Source organism: Heterocephalus glaber, unplaced genomic scaffold (genome assembly GCF_053883595.1).
Source record: "Heterocephalus glaber isolate CG9 unplaced genomic scaffold, H.glaber_assembly_v1.0 deba00001781, whole genome shotgun sequence".
NCBI lineage: Eukaryota > Metazoa > Chordata > Mammalia > Rodentia > Bathyergidae > Heterocephalus > Heterocephalus glaber.
The window spans coordinates 2986275-3008586 of record NW_028258467.1 but is presented as its reverse complement, the minus strand read 5'-3'; the positions used below and the strand labels follow the sequence as shown (position 1 = coordinate 3008586).

At 54.8% G+C, this 22312-nt stretch overlaps 2 protein-coding genes across 8 annotated transcripts; both read right to left on the bottom strand.

Annotated features, from left to right (window-relative positions):
- Positions 1-349: 349 nt before the first annotated feature.
- Nherf2 (NHERF family PDZ scaffold protein 2) lies at positions 350-12150 on the bottom strand. Of its 7 annotated transcripts, none has more exons than XM_087202769.1 (8): positions 12058-12150; positions 8094-8294; positions 2859-3038; positions 2496-2649; positions 2378-2421; positions 2057-2218; positions 1669-1731; positions 350-1442 (listed from the first exon to the last, which is right to left on the bottom strand). In XM_087202769.1, exons 1-8 carry the CDS (start codon positions 12100-12102, stop codon positions 1284-1286), a joined length of 1008 nt encoding a protein of 335 aa, XP_087058895.1. In that variant the 5' UTR covers positions 12103-12150; the 3' UTR covers positions 350-1283. The 7 variants fall into 7 exon arrangements, with proteins under 7 accessions (XP_087058895.1, XP_021107018.1, XP_012924375.1 ...); XM_021251359.2 differs by lacking the exon at positions 12058-12150 and adding an exon at positions 10607-10997; XM_013068921.3 differs by lacking the exon at positions 12058-12150 and adding an exon at positions 10607-10997 and having other exon boundaries at positions 2057-2114.
- A 4202-nt stretch (positions 12151-16352) lies between these two features.
- On the bottom strand, positions 16353-17965 carry Npw (neuropeptide W). The gene is made up of 3 exons (XM_021251348.2): positions 17951-17965; positions 16787-17442; positions 16353-16571 (listed from the first exon to the last, which is right to left on the bottom strand). Exons 1-3 carry the CDS (start codon positions 17963-17965, stop codon positions 16445-16447), a joined length of 798 nt encoding a protein of 265 aa, XP_021107007.1. The 3' UTR covers positions 16353-16444.
- Between the last annotated feature and the right edge of the window lie 4347 nt (positions 17966-22312).

Here is a 22312-nt window from a genome sequence, read left to right as displayed (position 1 = left end):
TGCCAGCTCCTGAACTTGTATACCCTGAGAGCTGCCTCTGCCAGGGTCCTACCCCCATGTTCACAGAGCCACTTGTTTTGACATCAGGGCACAAGGCTTGACTGTGTGTAGTGCCTGATATGGAAGGTAGCCTGTGGGCTCACCAGGTGGAAGAGATGGGCAGAGGTCCCAGAATGTGCCACAGGGGATGGGGCAGGGTGGGTCTTAGGAATGTGGGGGTCCTAAGTGGAAACAAGAGGTGAAAGCAGCAGCCCTGACTACAGCCCCAACCACAGGGTCCCCTAGAATGGACTTAATCCATCCACTCCCTACCTCCCAACCAGAGACTCAAAGAAGACATGGTGCCAGGTTCCAAGGCAAGGTCTGTTTATTCTTAGAGCGCGCATGCGCTATGGCTTACAAGGCAGACAGCAGTGTCGGTCAGTATAGGGGTTCAGGGCATTGAGGAAAGGGCAGAGTCAACAGGATGTCTGTAGGGGTGGATGCCGGGCAGGTGTAAGGCAAAAAAAGGCTAGGCCTATAGGCTTGGGGCCCTTCATGGGGGCAGTTCTTACATTCCCCAGGCCTGGTGCGGGAAGGGGGGCCTGTCCGGAGACTGCCTTCCTCGGGGCATAGGCCTCCATCCTCAGGCCCCTCATAGAGCCCAGGCCCTGCACTCCAAGCCCCTAAATGGGCAGGGGGCTAGGGGCTGGCCTAGTGACCCTCCACACAAGGGAGGGCAGCTCCTATAGGCACATCTGGCTTCCCCAGCCTTTCCCCAAAAAAGCTCACATGAGTACAGCCTGAGGGCCTCTGGCTTTCTGTCCCCTGGAAGTTCCTAGGTTTTCACTCAGGATGGTGCTACTGAGGAGGTGGGGAGGAAATGGTTTGCAGAGAAAGGTTTGTTGTATCGCAGTTACTTAGAAAGCAAGTCGTAGGGGTAAAGGGGCTCTAGTATTAAGTGGAAACGTGGTGCTGGAGATCTTTTTGAGAAAAAAGCAAAACAAATTCCTTTCAGTCAGCAGGCCTGGGACAGAGCAGCAAAGGCCCTTGGTGATGGTCACACTCTGGCCCACCTTCTCTTCACCAGTCATTTTCTCTCTCAGTGTCTCTTTCTGTCTCTGTCTCTCTCCTCATCTTGCTGGGATAGGTCCCCAGCACAGAGCAGGTAGGAGACAAGACAGAGGCTCACTGGGGCACAGGTTGCTTTCTGGATAGAGGAAACCACCCCCCAGTCCACTGAGGCTTGCGGAGCTCTGGACAGGCCAGCGATCCCACATGGGCCCAAACAGGCAAGGAGGGGCTCAGAAGTTGCTGAAGATCTCACGCTTCCGGTTCCAGTCCATCTGGGGCGCCCGCTTGTTGACCCGCGTGGCCCGAGCCTTCTCCTTTGCCTCAGCTGCTGTGGGGCTCAGGTGGAGGCCGCTTTCCTGGAATGGATCTCGCTTCCAGGTACTACCATCCTGGAGGCAGGCAGGGCAGGCAAGGTGCCAGAAGTGAGCTCTAGACCTGGGCCCCAGACAGGCACCTTCCCAAGAAGCTTACACCAAAGACCACCTGGGGGACAGGGCAGTGGACGCAGGAGGGCTTCCTGGAGGTGGTGGCCCTACTGTCCAGGCTGAGATCTCCACAAACACCTACCCTTAAGGCCTCTGGCACACCCATGTTTGACCATAGCAGCAGAATTACCTCAGTGTCCTTGTCTGAGCCTGGTAGGTCACTTCGGGACAAGCACACCGAGCCACCATTGAGCTGGGAAACCAAGAGCAAGGCAGGGCTTCAGGGTTCCCACCCAGGGAGCCACTAGTGTACAGAGCTACACACATGCACACCTTTTCTCACACACCACCCCTTTACACACCTCTCCATGCATGCCTTTGCACACACACTACACCTTTGCATGCAAGCCTTTGCACACATGCATACAACTGCATCTAGTACTCCTTTGGTAGTAAGCACCAACCCTCCACTACTGTCCAGATCCAGCTGAGCAGGACACTGGGCACCCAGCAGTGAACAGGCAGGTTGCCAGCCGTGGCTTATCACAATATGGGAGGGAATCACCCATGAGTATCACCTTGGATGAAGACAGGGCCGTCTTCCAAGGAGGTTGCGACTGCAGGATGAAACAGTAGCTAAATAGTACCAGGAACAGAGAAGAGAGGGCAGTGGCCCCAGAGCCCCAGGTGCCTGCTGGCCCTGTGTGACTTGGGCATGGTGCTGACCCAGGACAGGATCCCTACAGTGGGTATTAAAGCTGGGGTGATGGAGTCAGACATGGATCTGGGTTTTGCAACCATACCTACTCAAGAGTAGAGATCTCCAGGGGAAGGGGGCCCCTCTGTCAGGCCTGGGGACCCAGAGGTGCACCTGTGGTCACCTGGCCCCACCCTCTCACCTGGGCAGGGCTGGTCCCATTGGTAACTGGTGATGGCAATGGACCTGTGGAGACAGTGTGTCAGTGGCTGCCCTCCCTCCACATTGACCCTACCCCACGCCCCCAGGCACCAGCCCACCTTCCACATGCTCTTCGGTGGGTGTGACCCGCAGTTGCTTGAAGTGCTCATCTGTCTCAGGGTCCACCACCAGCAGCCGGGCTTCATGCTCCTGTGCCTTGATCCTTGCGACAACCTCAGCATGGCGCAGCCCCTCCACATTCTGCCCATTCACCTGCCACCACCAACACAGGGTCAGCAGGGCCCAAGGGGCCCAGCCTGCCCCACACCACCTAGCCAGGTGTGCCATCAAATATTCATCAAAGCCACCACCAGCTGAGGCAGCAAGAGGAGTGCTAGCTCAGGTTCCCAGTGTCTCCCCTCCTTCAGCAAGGTCCCAAGACCCAGACATGGACACACATGGCACATCAGTGGGCACAGTACCTCGATGAGCCGGTCCTGGGCACAGAGACCAGAGTGGGAAGCAGGTGAGCCTGGGTCCACAGAGCGGATGTACTGGCCAGGCCGGGACTTGTCACTGTGCAGATTAAATCCATAACCCTGAGGTCCCTTTTGAAGGTGACAGAGCCGAGGCCGAAACTCTCTCGGGGGCCCACTGACATCCTGCAGTCACAAGGGATGTAAGATCAGGCTCTAGCCTCCCAGCCCTAGCAGCCACACATCTGGACACCACCCACCACCCCAGCAGGAATTCCTAGGTCTCAGCAACAAACACACCATGTGGTCCATGCCCCAGGGACTCAGTAAGGCTGCCTGGGACCAAGTTCTAGCCGTGGGACCTCGGTTTCCAAATGTGAGGTGTTTTTAGTTAGGACAACTGCCTTGCTGGGTTGTTGGGAAAATTCATGCTCAACACAGTGCTGTGTGTTGGCTGGAAATGTAGGAAGAAGCCAGGTGAATTAAGCTGCCATCACAGTGACTGAGCAACTCAGATGGCTGCACCCCCAGGCCTGCCTGTGTATCCCACTTCCCTGGCTTCCTGCCTCAATTCCAATGCCTGGTCAGCTCTGTTTCTCCAGGAGGTAGGCTGTGAGCTGCAGCCTGTGTGGTGGCTGTGTTTGCTTTCACATTCCAGTGCAAAGCAGAGACAGTCCCACCCCTGTAGCCCAGAAAGATGGGGCCAGGTCTGGAAGGGGAGCCCCAGCCCCACCCCCGCCACCCTACCCCAGATACAGGAGCTCAGATATAGTACCAGTAGGGAACCCCAGCTGCCACCCAGGGCCCTAACTCACTTTACCTCTGGCATCCTGCAGCTGGGCTCTGGGCCAGGGGACTATGTAGGCAGGGCCCAGTGACCCCCACTCAGCCAGCGACCAGAACACTGACTGTAGTGCTGAATGGCCAACTGTTGCTGGTGCCCAGTTACACATGGGGGTGGCTAGGGTGAGTAGGCAGGTAGCAGCTCAGGTTTCTGAGGGCGTGTGCAGGTGACAGTGTGCTGCGCCCTCCCTCACCTTCCAGCTCCCTGCATCTTGTCAATAAGGGATTCTGGGCCAGGCTGGGGCTAGGGGCAGCCTAGGGGAGGGTCCCTCATGTCTCAGGGAAGGTCTCCAACCCATGGGCACCTGTACTTCTGTAGCCCAGACCATCCCTTCCCTGGCTGCTCCAGCTGCCCAATCGTTGAGCTCATTCCAAACCCCAAATCTGACTGGGAAGGTCCTTGTCCATGGGCAGCTATACAGCTATGGAAGCAAGGGTGTCTTTCTGCTCCAGTGCCCCCAGGGTTCTGGGCCTGCCCCTCAGCCTGCCCAGCCTGCACCCCTGCTCCAGACCCCTTCTCTGACCCCAAAGCCTGACCAGACACCTTGTCTAGAGTCTCCTGCTGACCCTCTGAACCCTTGATGTGTGGCCAACATTTGGCCCCATTTCACTAGGCTTTGCTCAACTCCCCAGAGGTTCAGCTGAGCATACACAGGCTGAATTTCAGGGTATAGGACCCCCAAGAGCCCTGCTACATAGACTCATTCTCTCTCCCAAACAGACCTAGAGATCCAGGTGAGGGACTTTGGAAGAGGCCTGGACACCCCCCCACCCCCACCCCGACACACACAGAAGTGTCTCTCAGGAACATACCATCAAGAGCACAGCCTAAGATGGGAAGGAAGAAACAGAGACAGAATCCAGAGCCAGCCCAGAGCGTAAACATGTGATGTGACCATGCCTGGCTTAGGGACATGGCCCAGGATGTGGGGCCACATCACATGGTCACAGAGACAAGACATCCAAGTTTACACTTTTAAACATCCTACAGGGACACAGACAGCCACCCACACATGCAAACACAGGGCCCGTGACTCCAGCCTGTGGCCTCTTCCCACAGCCTGTGCAACAGCCTGCAGGGCAGAGTCTCTTAAGGCCCCCAAACAGGAAGCAGGATTTGGCAGGGGTATCCAGAGCCATGAGGCCAGGCTAAGGCCATATCTGTGCTCAGCACCATTCTGGCCAGCCCCCTGCCTCAATGCAGAACACCTGCCTCTCACTGCACAGGCCAAGAGGTTCCTGCTAATTACTAGCATTAAGTCCCTCTCATTACAAAGCAGGTCCAAAGGGTGCCAAACTTGGCACGGGACCCTCAACTGGAGGGACTGCAATGCAGGGGGCCTGGCCAGCCTACATGGTGTGTGGAGGGGAGCAGTGGCAGTGGGGTGGCGGGAAGGGAGGTGCATTGCTCAAATTCCTTCTCCCTGGCCTGGCTCTGCACACTTCCTGCTGCTTCCCTTCAGGCCCTCTGGCTCCCACAGGCTCCCAGCCTGATGGCCGAAGTGCTGGGCAAGCCCTGGTCCCCCTGCTCAGCCTGTGGCCAAAGAGGCTACCATAGAAATGCCCCAAGAGTCAAGCTGTGCCCCATCCCCCATGGTGACTCACCAGACAGAGAAAGGTCCCCATTGTTGCTTGGGGTCCAGCCTACTTACACAAAAGTCCCTGAGTCCCTTTTCCCTCCCCTGCAGGAATGAGCAGAGGCTGGGGTCCTCACAGCCCAGCCCTTCCCCTACTCCACCTGACCTGTACAAGCCCCCAGGGTGGGCTCTGTGGAAGGGCTCCTGGAGCTGGGATGGGTGGTGTGGAATTCCTGGAGTGGGCCATGAGAGGCAGGACAGAAACGACAGGCAGTCAGCATACAGCCTGGATGGCCTGAGGTCTCTGGCCAGCCCAGGCTGCCACCCCACTTATCTACCTCCTGCGGTAGCCCAGGTTCCCTGGGGGATGGGTGGGGACATAGAGGCTGAGTCACTTTGGGGAGCAGGGTGGTGACTGACCCCTGTGCCCTGCTGAGACTCCAACCCAGCACCCCCCACCTAACTGGGTTTCCCTCCCAAGAAAGGAAGGAAGGAAGCCACTGGGAGGGCCTGCCCTGCTGCTGGACCTAAGGCTAGGGAGACAAGTAGGCAAGGGGGGGTTCCCAGCCCCAGGACAGAGGACAGTCCTGCTGTGGCTCATACAGAAGAGAAGGGCTGCGGGAGCCTGGGAGCCCCAGAAGCCCTCTTCCAGGCATTGCATCCAGCACCCTACAGGCATTCACCCCTCGCCCAGTTGGCCCCCAAAGCCTGCCAGATGGGGTGATCACAGCTAAGGTAGGGGGTGGGAGTGGATGACAAGGGTCTGTCATGATTTGCCTGGCCCTGGCACTGGTGACTGCCCTGTCTCTGTTTGGGGGCTGTTCCTGTCATTACTGCTAGAATCAGCTGCACTGCAGCTGCAGCCACCCCCAGCCTCGTGTGGCCCTGGGCTGAGTCACCACTGACAAGGCCTTCTAGGCCCCCAAAGGGAAGGATAGACCACACCAGTGTCCTCCAGACCCCAGCTTCCCTACCCAGCTTGCGACAAAGGACACTTAAGGCACAGAGAGGGCAAAGGTGGCTCTTGCTTTCCTTGGGGCACCTAGTGAGATCCACACATACCTCCTAGGTCTGTCCCTCTTCCACAAACACCCTTAAGAGCACACCACCCTCCCACACTCCTTGCATTCAACCCCAAGGCAAACGGTCTCTAAGTCTGGCTTATGGTGGTCACACACATGAGGTCCCACAGAGTGCCCCAAGCAGTGACCCCCACCCCCAGGTCCCCTGACTTCCCAGACTCCGTGTCCCCAAGTTAGCCTCATCTACAGAGAGACCTGCCCATCACACCCCTCTTTGTTCCTCTAAAAATATGCCCAAAGGAAACCCCCTCCTAGGGCTTCCTGCAGCCCCTACAGCCTGAAATAGTAGGGGGGGGTCCCACCCACCCAGGGCTGAGGTGCCTCGGCCACCCCACCTCCAGATAAGGCCCAAGGGCGGATTTTTCCACAGGAAGGTGAACTCAGCTACCACCGTTGTGTCTAAATCAATGGACAAATGCTGGGGTGGGGGGGGTGCTTCCTCCTGGGAAAGGGAGGTGCCCAATCCTCAGCCAGGGGAAGGGGGCCCTGGGACCAGCTGGCTACCAGCAGGACTTCCTTGAAAGACTCCTGAACATCTCCCCATCCCAAGACAAGCTGCACAGGGCTCAAATCCCAGGCACACCAGGGAAAGGGAAAGGGAAAGGGAAAGGGAAAAGGCAGATCTCAAGGTCTTCTGCACACACTTCAGATCTGACAATGGCACCACCCCTAGGCTACTGGATCTTAAAGTAGGATCCGGAGAACCAGCCCCTGGACTTAAATCCCTTTGGGTAGTTGTGATGGGGTTCTGGGTGTGAGAGACATCAGGCCCTCCAGGAGGTAGAACAAATAACCCCAGGCCTTTCCTCCTGGCCTCAAGGCACACATCTCAGGTACTGTAGCTACCTGGAAGGAGGTGAGGCAGGCTTACTTTTGTTCTAAAGACAAGGTCTCTCTATAGTTCAGACTGGCCCCAGGCTGGCCTCAAACTGGCAGCAATCCTCTTATCTCAGCCTCCCAAGTGCTGGGATTATAGGCATGTGCCACCAGCAATGGCTCACCTGTTCTTTTCTGGGACTGCACCTGGAAAGGAGGCAGGGACAAGGGACAGGTGCTACACAAGAGGGGCATAGCTGAGTGGGGTGGTGCAAACTATAATCCCAACACTCAGAAAGTTAAAGCAGAAAGACTGTCATGAGTTCAAGGCCAGCTGGGATTACATTGGAAGACTTAGTCTCAAAAAAAAAAAAAAAAGAGCACAGGGGCCTCTTTTATATGGGGGAGGCACCCCATTAGGACCCAACACATGAGGGGGAGGGCCAGCAGTCAGTGCTTTGCACTGGCTGCTCAGCCCCACCCTTATTCCTCAAGGTCCAGCCATGCTGGGCCCCCAATTCAGTGTGTCCTCAGCCCCTCCCCACCAAAGCATTGACCACAGAGGAAGCAGCCTCCTGCAGGCCTTCCCAGGACACACTGATTCCCAGACCCACTGACAGACACCCAGGACAGATACAGAGCTGGGCACCTGAGATTCTGGAACAACCCACCAGTTCCTCTCAAGGCTCCTCAGCCACTGGACCCTGGGGTGGAACATGATGGGGACAGAAAGAGTGGCCCCAAGTGGCCTTAGGGTGGTCAGCAGCAGCAGAGACAGTGATTACTGCAGCAGAGAAGGGGCCCCAAGAGGAAGAGGAAACAGCAACTTGTGGAAGTGACCAGAAGTACAGACTGTCATCAAAAGGCTGAGATGGTGGCTGTTGGAGCAGCTGAGTAGCCCCATTAGCCAGAGCCTGACATACCTTCTGGTCAGCATCAGAGCTGAGGCTGCCCCCATGTGCCCAGTCAGGCTTTGGTTCCCAGAGGTCATGGGCCGGTGGAAGGCCTTGATGGGCCATTTCCTCAGTGCAGGTCAGCTGCCGCCGGCGAAGCTCCTCATCTGTCTCCTTGTCTACCACCAGCAGCTGTGTCTGCCCTTCCACAGCCTTGATCCTCTGTACCACCTAGGACAGGCGGGTGGAGGGACAGGGTCAGCAGCCAGAACCCTGGACAACACATGGACACTGGCGCCACCCTGGGCTGACCCAGACTCAGGCTAGTAGGAAGGAGGCTGCTCTGCAGGGGTAGGCACCTGGATGGAGGCCATCAGACTCCGCCTCCCCACCCCTAGGCTCCAGCAGCACCCTCCTTATCTTGGAGCTCCTGACACTAGCGCTTGAATTGCAAAGGCTTTGGGATTCTCTCAGTTCTTGGCCTCAGCCCAGGGTCTTCTCCAAGAAAGGCTTGGAAGGAGGGGACTGGAAGGAGCCATAGGATACAGCCAGCAGAGAGTCAGTCTGTCTGAAAGTGGCAAGGATGTGCCTGGCTGGGCTTCAGGTTTTCAGTCTGTGAGTGTATGCGCACATGTATGTATACATGTGCATGCTCTTGTGCACATATATATTTTGGTCTCTATCTGGTATGCAAGAGAGGTATGTCCCTTGGTGCCACTGTAGTATGCTTGGGTCTGTTTCTGTTTCCAACATAAGTCTAAACTCCTGCCTCTGGGCCTCCCATTCCCCTCCAGACCAGGGACCAATCCCTGCTGGAACTGCAGAAAAGTGAAGACCTGGGTTTCTGGCTCAGACACCTCCACACATCCCAGTAAGCAGAATTCAGTCCTAGCAGGTAAGGGGGGCCAAGTGCAGCTCCACTGTGGGACAGGTGTGGCTTTACACCTGTCCATGAGTCTAAGTAGATGCTTATGAAATGTTGTTAGCAAGCAGGCAGGTAGGAGCAGGCAGGATGTTTGTGTGCACCCATAGGGAGAAAGGGAAGTGCTTGCTAGCACACAGTAAGAAGGGTGACAACCCCAGCCCCTCCTTGAGGCCCTCACCACTGTTCTGCTCAGCAGATGTTGTCAACATATGGATAGGAAGGTCTGACCGAGGCCCATCCTCTCTGGTCCCATAATGTCCCTCCTCTTTCCCCATGACCCAGAGAGTGACAGGAAGAACCCAGCATCCTGCTGCTTCCTGACATGGGACCTGGGTAAATTATCTACAATTTCAACATATTCGTTTCCTCATCTGTAAAATGGGAGTTATAGCTGTACCTCCTCCCCTCCTGGGACAGTGGGGAGAGTTCATTATGGGTCTGTGTGAAGTTCTTGGACACCAGCAACCAGAGGCCTGGAATAACCAGGTGCACTTGGGGTGAGGGTGGCAGTGACTCTCAAACAGAGGCCAGGCAACAGCTCTCCTAGACTCTCCCGCACCTGCTGGACCAACCCTCCAGCACCCCCACTTTTTCAGCACATAGCCATATTTGTTTGATGCTCTAGGAAAAAGACAAGATAGACAGACAGACCCCTGGGGGAGATAGTTCAGCTCCTGGCCCAGCCAAGAACCAGTCTGCTATCTCCAGGCCCCAGGACTGGCCACAAAGACAGGCCCTGACCTGGCTGGCTGGTGCTGTGAGGGACACAAGGGACCTGGAGCAGAAAGTGTGGAGGAAGGCTGGACTCCAGCCAGCATCTGGGGTGAGTCCACTCCTGCCAATGAAAGACAGATACCCCAGGGGGCAGAAGATGCAGAGAGAAAAGTATGCATGCCCTCTAGGCCTTCCTCCAGCTGCAGGAGGCAGGGGCTTTTGTAGTGACCCCAGCCTAGGCAAGGAGCCTCAGAGGACAAGAAGGGGCCTCAGGACCCAGGGAATGTGCTTCCACACCCAGCTGGGATGCACATTATTACACCAGCTTCAGACATTGCCAAGTACACATAGCCAGACAGGCAGACGGGTGCACACATACACATACAGAGCCCAGCTCACAAGACAGATATGCAGATGTGTCCAACCCAGTCCTAGGCACACAGTCCAGCACACAACCAGACACACAGGTGTACCCTTAATGGGATCCTTTCCCCGGTACACACTGGCAGGTATGTGCACACATGGATGACTCAAGAGGGACCTGCACGCTCACACATATTCCCAGTTGTGTACACACTCACAGAAAAACACTTGTACCAGGATGTCCCAATGTGCCCAAACCCCGACACAGTCACACTGAGGCCAAAGCACAGGAGTCAAGAGCCAGAGCCAAGGGCCAGAGCAGCCGCAGTGGCCCCTCCCTGCCAGGACACCCCCCCCACATGTGCAGCACTGGGCTTCCCAGCCAGGAGACGGCCGGACCACATCCCCCATTTCGACACGGAGCCTACACAGGCCGCCGTGCGCCACCCACCCCCATGCTTGGACCCAGCAGGGTTTGGTGAGCCAGGGTCTTCTGCACCCTCGGGGAGGGGCCGGCCCGGGGCGGGGAGCAGGCACCCACCTGGTGGTGCGTCTCGCCCTCCACGTTGACGCCGTTGACCTCGACCAGGCGGTCCCCAGCGCGCAACGCGGCCGCCTCGGCGGGAGACCCGGGCTCCACGCGCCTGATGAATTGCCCGCGGCGGCCCTTCTCGCCGTGCAGGTGGAAGCCGTAGCCTTGCTCGCCCCGCACCAGGCGGCACAGGCGCGGCCGCAGCGGCTCCGGCGCGGCCATGGCGCCGCTGCCCCCCAGCCGGCCGCTGCTGCCCACGACAGGCAGGCAGTAGCGCGGGGGCGCAGGCGGCGACACTGGGGACCCGCGGCGGCCTCGGCGTCTCCTGCTTGCTTCAGTCTCTTCAGGCTTCGGCTCTAGCTCCCGCCCCAGCCCGGGCCCCGCCAAGCCTGCGGCACCGCCCCCGCGCCCGCCCTTTCCCCGCCCCCGCTGCCCGGCTGCCCCAGCCTGACCCAAGCCCCGCTGGCTAGGCCCCTACGTGGACGCCCAGCAGCCTCGGGAACCACGGAGGTGAGGGACTGCCGGCCAGGGAAGTTCCGGAATCACTGGGACCCTCCTTTCTCTCCACATTCTGGGCATCTTCCCCAGCACCAGCACCTTCGCCTTCGATGCCAGGAACATTATTGGACACCTGTGTGCTCTGCACTAAGACAGCCTCCTGAGATGGCGAGTAGCTTAGAGAAAGGGTTCCCAGGTTGAGTGATGCCTCGCCGGGCCCAGAGGGTACAACCAGGACTACAGCCTACTCCATCCTCAAGAAAGCCTCTCTCCACTCCTCAGAATCCCCTCTGCCTGTTCCCCCTTTGCTGTCCCTGAATCTAGATCCCATTCTGCAGCCAGAGTTGCCCTGGCCCACCCAGCAGAGTCCCAGGATAGCTCAGGAGGCAAAAAAAAAAAAAAAAGGTGGTGGTGGGGTTATAGTGACATGCAGCATCCCCTCCCTAGATCATAGAAGCTGGTGAATCCCTGAACCTCCTGGAGTGGGTTTATGTTCACTGAACGTTCTGCCCTCCATATTCCCTGCCTTTGGGGACCTGAATTTGTCCAGCTGAAATAGTCTTTAGTGCACTTCTCTTGACCTGGGTTGAACAATGCTTAGGTCTTTGGCCCCTGAGCTCTAGAGGGTGGTCAGCTGGCCCACATTAACCAAGTCCCTGCAGTTCTCCCCTTGCCTGACCCCCCCTACTTCCTAGCCTTGCTACCTTCCCAACCATGATTGTTCCTTTTCTGACAGCAGAACAGTAATAACATTCTCAAGCCTGAGTGTGGTTTACCTGAACAGGGTGGGGGAGGGGGTGTTGTAGAAAATTGAGAGCAGGAGAGGGAAGAAAGCCATGAAAGGTTCCCCAGCTCAGCTTGGGCCCAGGGCTGTGAGACCACACTTCATGGAGGAGCATCTTCTCAGCCACAAGAAGACAGTTAAGTCCAAGGCTCACCCCAGCCCACAGACCTTTACCTACCTGCCTCCCAGAGTTCAAGCATGGCCAGCCTACACAGTTCCCCATGTGCACAAAAGAAGCAGGCTTGTCTCAGTCTTTGCCTCTCCCTTTCAGCTCTCCAGTGCCCTTGGCTGGGCTACACACACACACACACACACACACACACAGAGGCAGGGCCTGCCTCTGGGCAGCCTCTGGACTGTGTTCCCTTGGGTGCCCACACCCCAGTGGCTGCCCTTAAAAACCACTTAGGTAAAAGCTGTATAGCTGCTCCGCACCCTTAACGCCTCTGCAGTTCCTAGTTGATGCTGCCATGGGCTCCATCCTCTCTGGCTACCTCCATTTGTCTGCCTGTCCAGAGGCTGCCTGTCTAACCTGTGACTGACTTCCCTGGCCCCAGCCAAGTACTGCTGTCCTCAGAGACTGTGAGGATGGGTGTGGGCCGTATTTCTACCATATATCCTGGGGCATCATTATGCAGCAACCAAGACCATCTGGACCTGCCAGACCACTGCTTAATGGCCACACTAGAGTAGACGAAGATGCCTGGATGGGAGACCACCAGGCTAGGGATTGGGAAAGGGGCCAGAGTTCCTAAGGCAGGGGGCCAGGGGGTCCGTTACTCTTATTTAGGACAGATTCCATATCAGCCTTGAGCCCTTCCTGGGCTTCTACAGCCTAGGCTCAGCTCCATACACACCCTGTGACCTAAGATGGGACAGGGACAAAACAGGGCCAAAGGAAGGATAATAAGGGACATGTGGTCACAGCCAGGGGCAAGGAATCAAAGATGTGTCAGACACTGCAGTCACAGAGTAGCAAAGGAGTCCCCAAAGGAAAAAGGAAAAAAAGAAGTACTAGAGAAAGTATCAGTAACAAGGCAACATTTTAGGATAACAAAGGATCTGGTTAACAAAGAGAGTGCCTGTGGCTGGCAGAGTAGGTAACAGTGAACAGAATAAAGAACAGCCAAAGACCGGGCCACCATTTCTCAGGGGGTAGCAGGAATAAGTGAGAGGTGACAGAGTAAGTGTGAAGAGCCCAAAGCTACAGACTGAGACACAAAGTGACACACAATTCTCATGGGTGAGTCCTCCCAGGCTTCCTCCTTCTGCCAGTCCAGGAACCTCAGACAGCCAGGAGGCTGTTGAGGAGATGGGTGGCAGAGAGAGGGACAAGCAGAAAGTCACCAACAAAGGCCTGGAGGTGGGGACAGGAAAGTGCCAAGTGTCTCCAAGGATGAGATAGTGGAGAGGGGCCACGAGGCCTTAGGGTGATGACACAGGAAGGGTGGACTTTATTTGCTAGCTCTTTGAGAAGTGGGGTGACCTGGTCCCTAGCCCAACAGCAGGCAGGAAGATCAAGACAGGTCATCAGGGGCCTGGTTCATTCCTCACTCCACCCTAACCCTGCCAACTTGCTAAACGAGGGGTGAGGGTGCTCTGTGGTGACAGGAGAGCTGGTGAGTCCCACCTCTTAGCCTTAGCCTTTGACTCCCTTAGGCTATTAGAGGGCCCCCCTAGGGTGGGAGTGTCCCTTGCACCCCCATTGGGGCAGAGGGCTTTTCTCTAAGCATTGGACCTGCAACGCCTCCTCTCAGGTGGAGGCTGGACATTGGCGAGGGCTCTGAGAGGTGGCGATGAGCAGAAGCCCTGGGAACTCTGGGGGTGGAGCCATGAACCTAAATCCCAGTAATAGCCTAGTGCGTCCCGGACACTGCGGTCTCCCTAATGGGTACTAATGGCCCCATGAGCATCACCACGCCTCGGTCAGGCCCTCCTCCCTCAGATTGCACTGCCTCAGAGACCCAGACGCGTGGAGCGAGAACACAGGATGGGGAGGCAGTAATCGCGCGGCCCCGGAGGGTGAGGCGGCTTCGCTCCGCCCGGCCCCGTCAGGCCCCACCCCTCCACCACGGCCCCTCCCATTGCCCGAGAAGTCCTTACTAGAAGGCTGCCGCCCCCAGCAGCAGCCACGCAGCGCCACCTGTCAAGAAAGTGTGGATTGCGTCGTCCGGGTAGGGGCTGCGCCTAGCCTTGTCCACCTGGGTTAGAGCAGGTCTAGTTCTGCATGGTGGGTATTAGGATGAGGCCAGTGCCCTAGAGCCGGCTATGCAGCAGGGACATAGGGAATGAGTGCCATGGGGAGTGACAGGCAGAGAAGCCTGGCCTCTGCCGAGCTGCTAATTGGTTCTGCCTCTTCACCTTGGACCTGGGCATACACCACTCTGGGCCAGGGTATATCCAGGCAACTTTGCCAAGACTCCCAGCACTTGTGACCGAATATTTGAAGACCACTTGGCACCAGGTACTGGCAAACACTGGGTAAATATCTCTGCGACCCAGGGAAACAGGGATTTGTGTACCTTGGCCAGAGCAACTGGAGGCCCAGGGTTAGAACAGCTTTCAGAGGAGCAATTAACTCAGCTGGGGGCCCTGGAGTCGTCCTTCAGGGTGGGAGCTCTGGATGGTTCAGGAATCTTGCCTAGAGGTTCTGCAGGTGGGAGCAAGAAGAGGTAGGGAAGCAGAAGGAGCCATGAGTCTGGGCACAGGGCCAGCCTTGTGGCCTGGCCAGAGAACATGGGGATGGTGGGGAGCCATGATGGTATTGTGCACTAGCAGTGACAAGGTCAAGAAATGCATGTGTTGTTGGGGTTTTGTTTTTTTCTTCTTCTTTTGGTACTGGGGATCAAACTCAGGACCTTGTGCTTGCAAGGAGGGGTGTGGTACCACTGAGCTAAATCCCTGATCCTTTTTTTTACTTTTTGGGACAGAGTCTCTCTGTGTAGTTCATGAGGGCCTTGAACTTGTGGCAAGCCTCCTGCCTCAGCCTCCCAAGTGCTGAGATTATAGGAAATCACCACCACACCTGGTGATACCATGTTTTGAAAGATCAGGTGTGGTGAGGATTAGGGGCAGGAATGGAGTGAGCTTGGAGGGAGAATGGATTCACCTGAGGGGTTCATGACCTTCCCTTCACGCAGCATAGAACCTCAGAAAGAGCTGGATGAAATCAAGGAAAATAAATTTAGGGGTCCATAGAATTGGGGGATGGAATAAAAAGTAGCAGCCAGGGCCGGAGATTTAGCTCAGTGGTTCCACCACCTGCCTCGAAAGCGCAAGGTCCTGAGTTTGATCCACAGTACCAAAAAAAAAAGTGCCAGCCATACTTGAGGTCCAAGATGTATCCAGGGGTCAGGAGAAACTGTCAAAATGGGGTGACAGACCTGGGACCAGTCCTTCCTGGATGGTCCCAGGGGAGACATGACAACATGGCCAAAGGAGGGCTCCAAGGCCAGATGGCACCAGGGCACAGTGAACCACACAACTTGAGGTCCAGACCCATTGTGGGAGTTAGAGGCCAGACTGATGCTGGTTGAAAGGGAGGGGTGTAGGTCAGTCAGTGATAAAGCTCTTGTCCAGCACGAGGCCCTGGGTCCAATTCCCTTCACCACCACCACCACGGGGTGGGGTGGGGGTGCTGCAACCATGAAGCTGATTGAAAAGGAAGCAGGAGGGTGGAGGGACCCAGGCATTTATGGGGGAGCTGGAGGGGACCCCCAGTGGAGTGAGATCCTTCTCAATTCAAGATGGCAGAGCACATTTATGTTGAGGCTTGCGCCAATGACTAGAAATGCAGAGGCACATAAAAGGTGGAGGGTTCCTTGAGGAGGCATGAAGTGAGGGACCTTCTTCCTTAGAAGCAGTGTTGAGGAATGACCCTGCTGGTTCCTACTAACTCTCCAAAAGCCTTTGGGTGAGGGGAGGGAAAGGGTTTAAGGTTAAAATTGATGCTGGGGGGCCAGGGATTTAGCTCAGTGGTTCTGCTGCCTGCCTCACAAGCACACCTGAGTTCAATCCCTGGTACCAAAAAAAAAAAAGAAAGAAAAAGAAATAAAATTGATGCTGGGAGATGGGCTAAAGCCTGGGTTTGCTGCCTGTGTTGCAAGCAGAGCCCCCAATGCAGATTCACTTTCCCCTATACTTCAGCAGATGGGGAGGGGGGTTGCCTTCCCCCACAGGTGTTGGTAGGGTCGGTCATCAGTCCCTGGGGCCTGGTCTAATGACCCACTCCTGAACAGGAGGGGGGTCACTGGTGGAGGAAGGGACCTAGACTCTAGCAGCGTCTTTGCCTTGCTCCTCCCAATGAGCTCGCAAGGACATAGGCTAGATTGCTGCAGCTCTGTGAGGTGCCCGCCCCCCCCTCCCGTAAAGGAAGGGGCTCTTGACATTTGCCAGGGCGTGGGCGCTTCTATGTGCGCTCTGAAGGTAGATGCAAAGTACACAGCAGAGAGGAAAAGGGTCACACGCGGGGGCGCAGGGATCAGGCTGGTTTTATTGACCAAAACACCAGGCCAGGCCAGAGCCGGGAGCTGCGCACCCTTGTAGGAGCAGCGATCACTCCTGGTTCAAGCGCAAGGCCGACGTGGGCAGTGAATGTTCTCAGGGCGGTCCTGGAGCCAAGCGGAGCTGGCGAAGGCCATTTGCTGCAGGGGCCGTGGCTGGGCCACAGACGAAGACGTCTCTCCAAAGGCTCTAGAAAAAAACAGCAGGACTCTGGGAAGGGGGCCGAGCGCTCCCCTCAGGCTTCAAGGGCAGAGTACTGCCATGGAAAGCCTTTCTCAAAGCCCAGTGGGGGAACACAGCCGCAGCAGGGAGTTGGGGGGTGGGGTGCCAAAGCACATTTCTATCAGATTTCCAAGACCCTCTTGCCTGCTGTCGTCGTGCCTGCTCCCTCCACCCCCACTTACCTGGCAGACACCGCTGAGGTCCAGGACTGGATCCCCAGCCTCGGTTCGAGCTCCGGGGTGCGCGGACTCCGAGGGGCACGGACTCGGAGCTCTGCTCCGAGGCTCCGGCGTCGCGGCTCCCACAGCTCCCCCACCTCCGAGGGAAGCAGGAGGAGGGCGTTGCGGGTTGAGGGCCCAGGAGCCAGGGTGTCCCAGGCGAGGGGACCGGCGGCCGGGCGCAGCGCACGGCGCCACAGGTAGGGCGAGCGGCGCAACCCCATGAGCAGACCGGCGGCGCGGCCCACCGTGTGGTATCGGGGACTCGCCACGTGCTTGTACCAGGCGCCCGCGGGTGGCAGCAGCAGCAGCAGCAGAAACAGCAGCACCCCGAGAAGCCGCCGGCCCCCAGGAGACCCCTGCCCAGGGCCCCGCACCACCTGGCTCCGCGCCAGGGTGCTCACGTCCACGGCCCCCCGGCGGGGCGGGCCAGCTACTAGTTCCGTGGGATCTGTGTGCGCGGCGGCGGCGGACCTGATCTGGTCGTCCGTGAGCCGGCACAGGATCGAGCCCAGTAGTTGGTCTTCCGCGGGTCGGACTATAACCGCTTGCTCGGTGGCCCCGCCCTGGCCCGCCCCCACAGTACCTACTGGGCTAGGGGTGGGGGCTGCTAGGAGAATCTAGCTGAACAGCGGCTGGCTAGAACAGCTCTCGACGCCCCGTTGGGACCGTCCCTGCTTCCCCTGCTTCCTTCCCCTCCCCCAGTGGAGCTGCCAGGGAAGGAATCCTGGGACCACTGGCCTCAGGGCACAGGGTAGGGGGAGGGGCTTGGGGCCTAGGGATGTCCCCTTGTCCTAAGGTCCTGCAAGTGGGGGACCAGCAGAGCCAAGAGGAGGAGGCTGGCTCAGTTCCAATGGGGTAACACAGACGGTTTAATTGGATCCCTGGACACCATTCAAGACCCCTCCGTGTGGCTCATCCCCAAGAGCTGTCCAATCAACCGATTTCTCAGCTGTAGCAGGATGGATGCTAGGAAACCTCAAGTTTGGCCACCTCAAGCACTCCCTGAAGGGGTCAGCGGTTCCCCCAAGGCCTGTAAGATAGAGGCAGCCCCCCAAAAAGAGACAACCAATTCTGCACCCTCAGCCCCTACCCAGCAGGATGGGGCCCTGACAACCCCCTAAGTACCTCCTTTTTGATCATGGATCCCGGCAAGACTGCTTTGCCAGTCAGTCTCATTCATTTTGGTCTTAACCAACAACCTGTGATTTGCCCACTTCTGTGCTGAGAACATCTTTCCTTTTCCTCTACTTGGCAAATCCCATCCTTCAGGACTCCACTAAAATGGCCCCAGTCTGAATAGACCCTCCAAGCATTTCTCCAGGACCACCTCGGTTTAATATTACCCTACCAGTGAACCTGACCTAATGCAGTCTTTCCTGATGCCCCCCAGCCCAGGGTGAATCCAACCCTCAAGATAATCCAGCCCCCTCCCTCAGCAATCAGGCTGTTCTTGGAGCAGCTTTAGGTTCCAGGACAGGGATCTTTTGGGGGATCATTTTTAAAATGCCTTTTAAAAAAATTTAACACATCTTATTTTATGCAGATAGCAGATATTCTGATCAAATATGGTTCAAGAACACTGAAATAATAAATCAAATATAATCAGATGTTAAAGATTTTTTTTGTTTGTTTGAGACAGGGTCTCACTATGTAGTTCAGTTCAGACTGGCCTTGAACTCATTATGTAGCCAAGGCTGGCCTTGCACAAACTCACAATGCTCTTACCTCAGCCTCCCAGGTGCTGGGATTACAGGCATGGGCCACCATGCCTAGCATTTAAAGATTTGTTTTGTTTTGTTGAGACAGTGTTTCATTATGCAGTCCAGGCTGGCCCTGAACTCTCTATGTAGCCTAAGCTGGCCTTGAACGAACTCATGGCGAATCCTGTGCTGGGACTACAGGCATTTGACATCATGATTGACATACAGGCATTTGACATCAAGATTGGTTTTTGCAGAAGCTTTTTTTTTTTCTTGGTACCGGGAATCAAACTCGGGACCTTGCTCTTGGGAGGCACGCAGTGGAACCACGATGCCATGCTTGCCTATGATCTCTCCAATATAAAACCACATCCAGGCCGGGGATTTAGCTCAGTGGTTCCGGTGCCTGCCTCACAAGTGCAAGATACCGAGTTCGATCCCCGGTACCAAAAAAATAAAATAAAATAAAAAAAACCCACATCCACACTTCGGTGGCCAGCAAACCATTTAGTATAGCTTCCTTAACTGTGAGTTACTTGAAGCTACTAGTTTGGGCACTATTGACTATTTTCTTCAGGCCCTGAATAGCTTTAGTGACTTCACCAGGGGTTGGAGGAATCAGCTCAACCTTGGCATAGTACCGAAATGTGGCCAATCTTGCCTTTACCAGTGCTGGGACCTTCTCTACAAGGTTATAAAGTGGGCCATGGTTCTAGGATGGAAAGGCCATTGCACAGAATAGCTGGCTGAACGTCTCTGAAATGTCTTATTTTGAACTTCAAACAATGCCACGGGGTGGGGGTGGGGAATAATAAGCATTGATCAAAATCATAAGAATGGATTATCTGTAGGAAAAACAGTGGGGTGAGGTTCAACCAGATCCCTAGTAGAAAGCCTCAGCTTGGGAGAATGAGGCATGCCTGTCTCCAGGGGCACAGAGGGTGGAGGGGACAGAGGAAGGGACCTGCTCTTGGAGCAGGAGGGCCATGGAGTGGCCTGGCAAGCCCCTGGAGAAGTTTACAACCAGCAGCAGGCACCTCTTGAACACCAGGCAGAACCTGTGAGAATCTGGCCCTGAAGTCTGGTGGCTGGATTCAAATCTGTCTCAGGCTTGATTGTGTGTGTGTGTGTAGGGGATAAGGTGACACAACCTCTCCTGCCTCAGTTTCCTCCTTTGAAACTGGGGATAGTGAGTGGCTACCTTATCATCTTGTTGCATTAATAATCCAGTTGTGGGGCTTGGGACACGGTAAGTGCTCAATAAATGCTTGTAGCTAGGACTTATTGTAGCTGTTGTGGAGGTTGACCAACCCCAAACTGTCAGGAAAAACACTCAGATGGGTTGCAAGCAGAGAGCTGCCTGCCAGCATGGATCCTGGAGGACTGCTGGGACTGGGCCACCAAGAGCTGCCCCCACAGTGCTCCCCCGAGGCCCTGAGGCCTTGAAAGCCACCTGGAGTGTGTGGTGGGCTGGTGGTACAGGCCAGAGCCAGGCTGCCAGAGTTCTCTAGTGCTGTTGCCTACTCTGGATTAAGGAGTCCCAGCAGATTAGAGTCCAGCTGGAGAGGATCTCATGTGTCTCTTGGAGCTGGCCTGGGGAATACAAAACAATATAAAAACAATTATTTCTGCTAGGATGGAAGTCCACTGACAATTGGAAAATGAAGTAGAGCATGGACAAATTTCAAAAATATAGTGATTCACAAAGGGAGAAGCTACCACTTCGTGAGGCTTAAATAACATCAACAGGTTCCCCCATCTTGTTTATGCCTATGTGGCCTGAGGGAGTGAAGATATCAGGGTACAGGGGAAGTGTAGAGGCTGCATGGGCACAGAGGAAGGGGGTGCTCATCAACTCCGGGTGTGGAAAGGCAGGGGTGGGCCAGGAGAACAAAGCATAGGATCATGGCCCCGGGTTGAGATGCAGAGGAAGGGCTTTGTAGCCTGCCTTATCTGGAGCCCAGGGTGCCTGGTGACAAAGCCTTAGGGATCTAGAGCCAAAGCTCCACAGGGACAAATACTAGACTCCAATGAAGGGCCTAGTAATCCATGGAAGCTGACCATCCTTCCTGGGGCTCATCTCTCACTTTCCCCCCAACAGCTCCTCTAAGAAACTGATTGGTCATGGCTAGGACTTTGAACAGACCCTGGCCCTGAACAGGATCTGTGTAGTAAGCATGCAATAAATGAGTAAATCTCTCTTGTCAGTTTTTGTTATTTATTTTGGTGGCACTGAGGATTGAATGTAGGGCTTGTGCATGCTAGGCAAACACTCTACCACTAAACTACATCCCCACCCCCTTTATTTTTTAATTTTTAATTTTTTTGGTGCCAGGGATCAAACTCAGGACCTTGTGCTTGTAAGGGAAATGCAGTGCCACTGAGCTAAATTCTCAGCCTTTATTTTTAAATTTTAAAACAAGGTCTCACTAATTTGCTCAGACTGACTTGAACTTGTGATTCTCCTGCCTCAGCCTCCAGAGTACCTAGGATTACAGGCATATACCATCACACCTGTTTTAAATTATTCTTATCTAGGTAATACTCATTGTAAATCTAATGCTACTGTACAGAGGGAAAGCTGTCTCTGTGCCAGCCTTTCACATTTCAGTCTTTCTCTCAAGAGGACACTAAAAAAAAAGAGGACCCTGATTCCAACACTTCTGTCTATTCTAGTACTTATTTCCTTATTTTCAAATCATAAACTTTATTTTTTTTTTTGGTACTGGGAATTGAACTCGGGTCCTTAGCTTTCGAGGCAGGCAGTGGAACCACTGAGCTAAATCCCCGGCCCAAACTTTTTTTTTTCAAGTTCGCACATCATCGTACTATTTATTGACGTAGAAAGAACTTGAAATTTTTCACTTCAAAGCGTCAGTCTGGTGAACTGAAATCATAGATCATAACATGCTGCTTTTTACTTCCTAAGTCATGATTTACCCCAGTTATAAATTAGGGTCATTACATTAAAACTCTCCAAAAGTGAACTGTATTAGTCATGTGCTTTACAGAAACCAGCTTCTTTACAGTCTTCACAGACTGTGACCTGACTAGCCCAGCAAAGAGAATCTCCCTTCAAAGATACTTTTAGGAAAATTTTGTTTCTCTTTTAAAAATAGGCAAAACTGTAAAACATACAGGAAACCCAAGTATGTAGTAGAAATTGCTTATTCAGAGATATACCTGCTCATACCAAACTTTCCTAGGAAAAGGGAAAATGTATCCATTACAATTGAGTCAACATACAATTTCTTTTCTTTTTTTTTTTTTGGTACTGGGGATCAAACTCAGATCCTTCTGCTTGCAAGGCAGGCAGCAGAACCACTGAGCTAAATTCCCGGTCACAATTTATTTTCTTATGGTAACAGATTTTCAAATTGAGCTTTCAAAAAGTACATTTAACTACAAAAGTAAGATTAAATAAGTACTTATAAAATACATTTACCTTGAAATGGTTATGTATATAAAGTGTTGATGCCCATGTCAACAGTACATTATACATTACACACATCAAATCATAAACTTAAATTTTTTTTTAAATGATGCCCCAAGGAGGCCTAAGGATGTGTATATCTTAACATTTACATGTTACATATGTGCACACTTGTGTGCTCAAAGCCCAGAACAAGATAGAAAAGATTCCCATTTCTCATTGCCACCTCTGGCTAGAACCCAGCATAACTCATTTACCACCTTAGATAAAAAAACCCTTGGGCCAGGCATGTAGTTCAGTGGCACAGCGCCTGCCTGGAAAACACAAGGTCCTGAGTTCGATCCCTAGTACCAA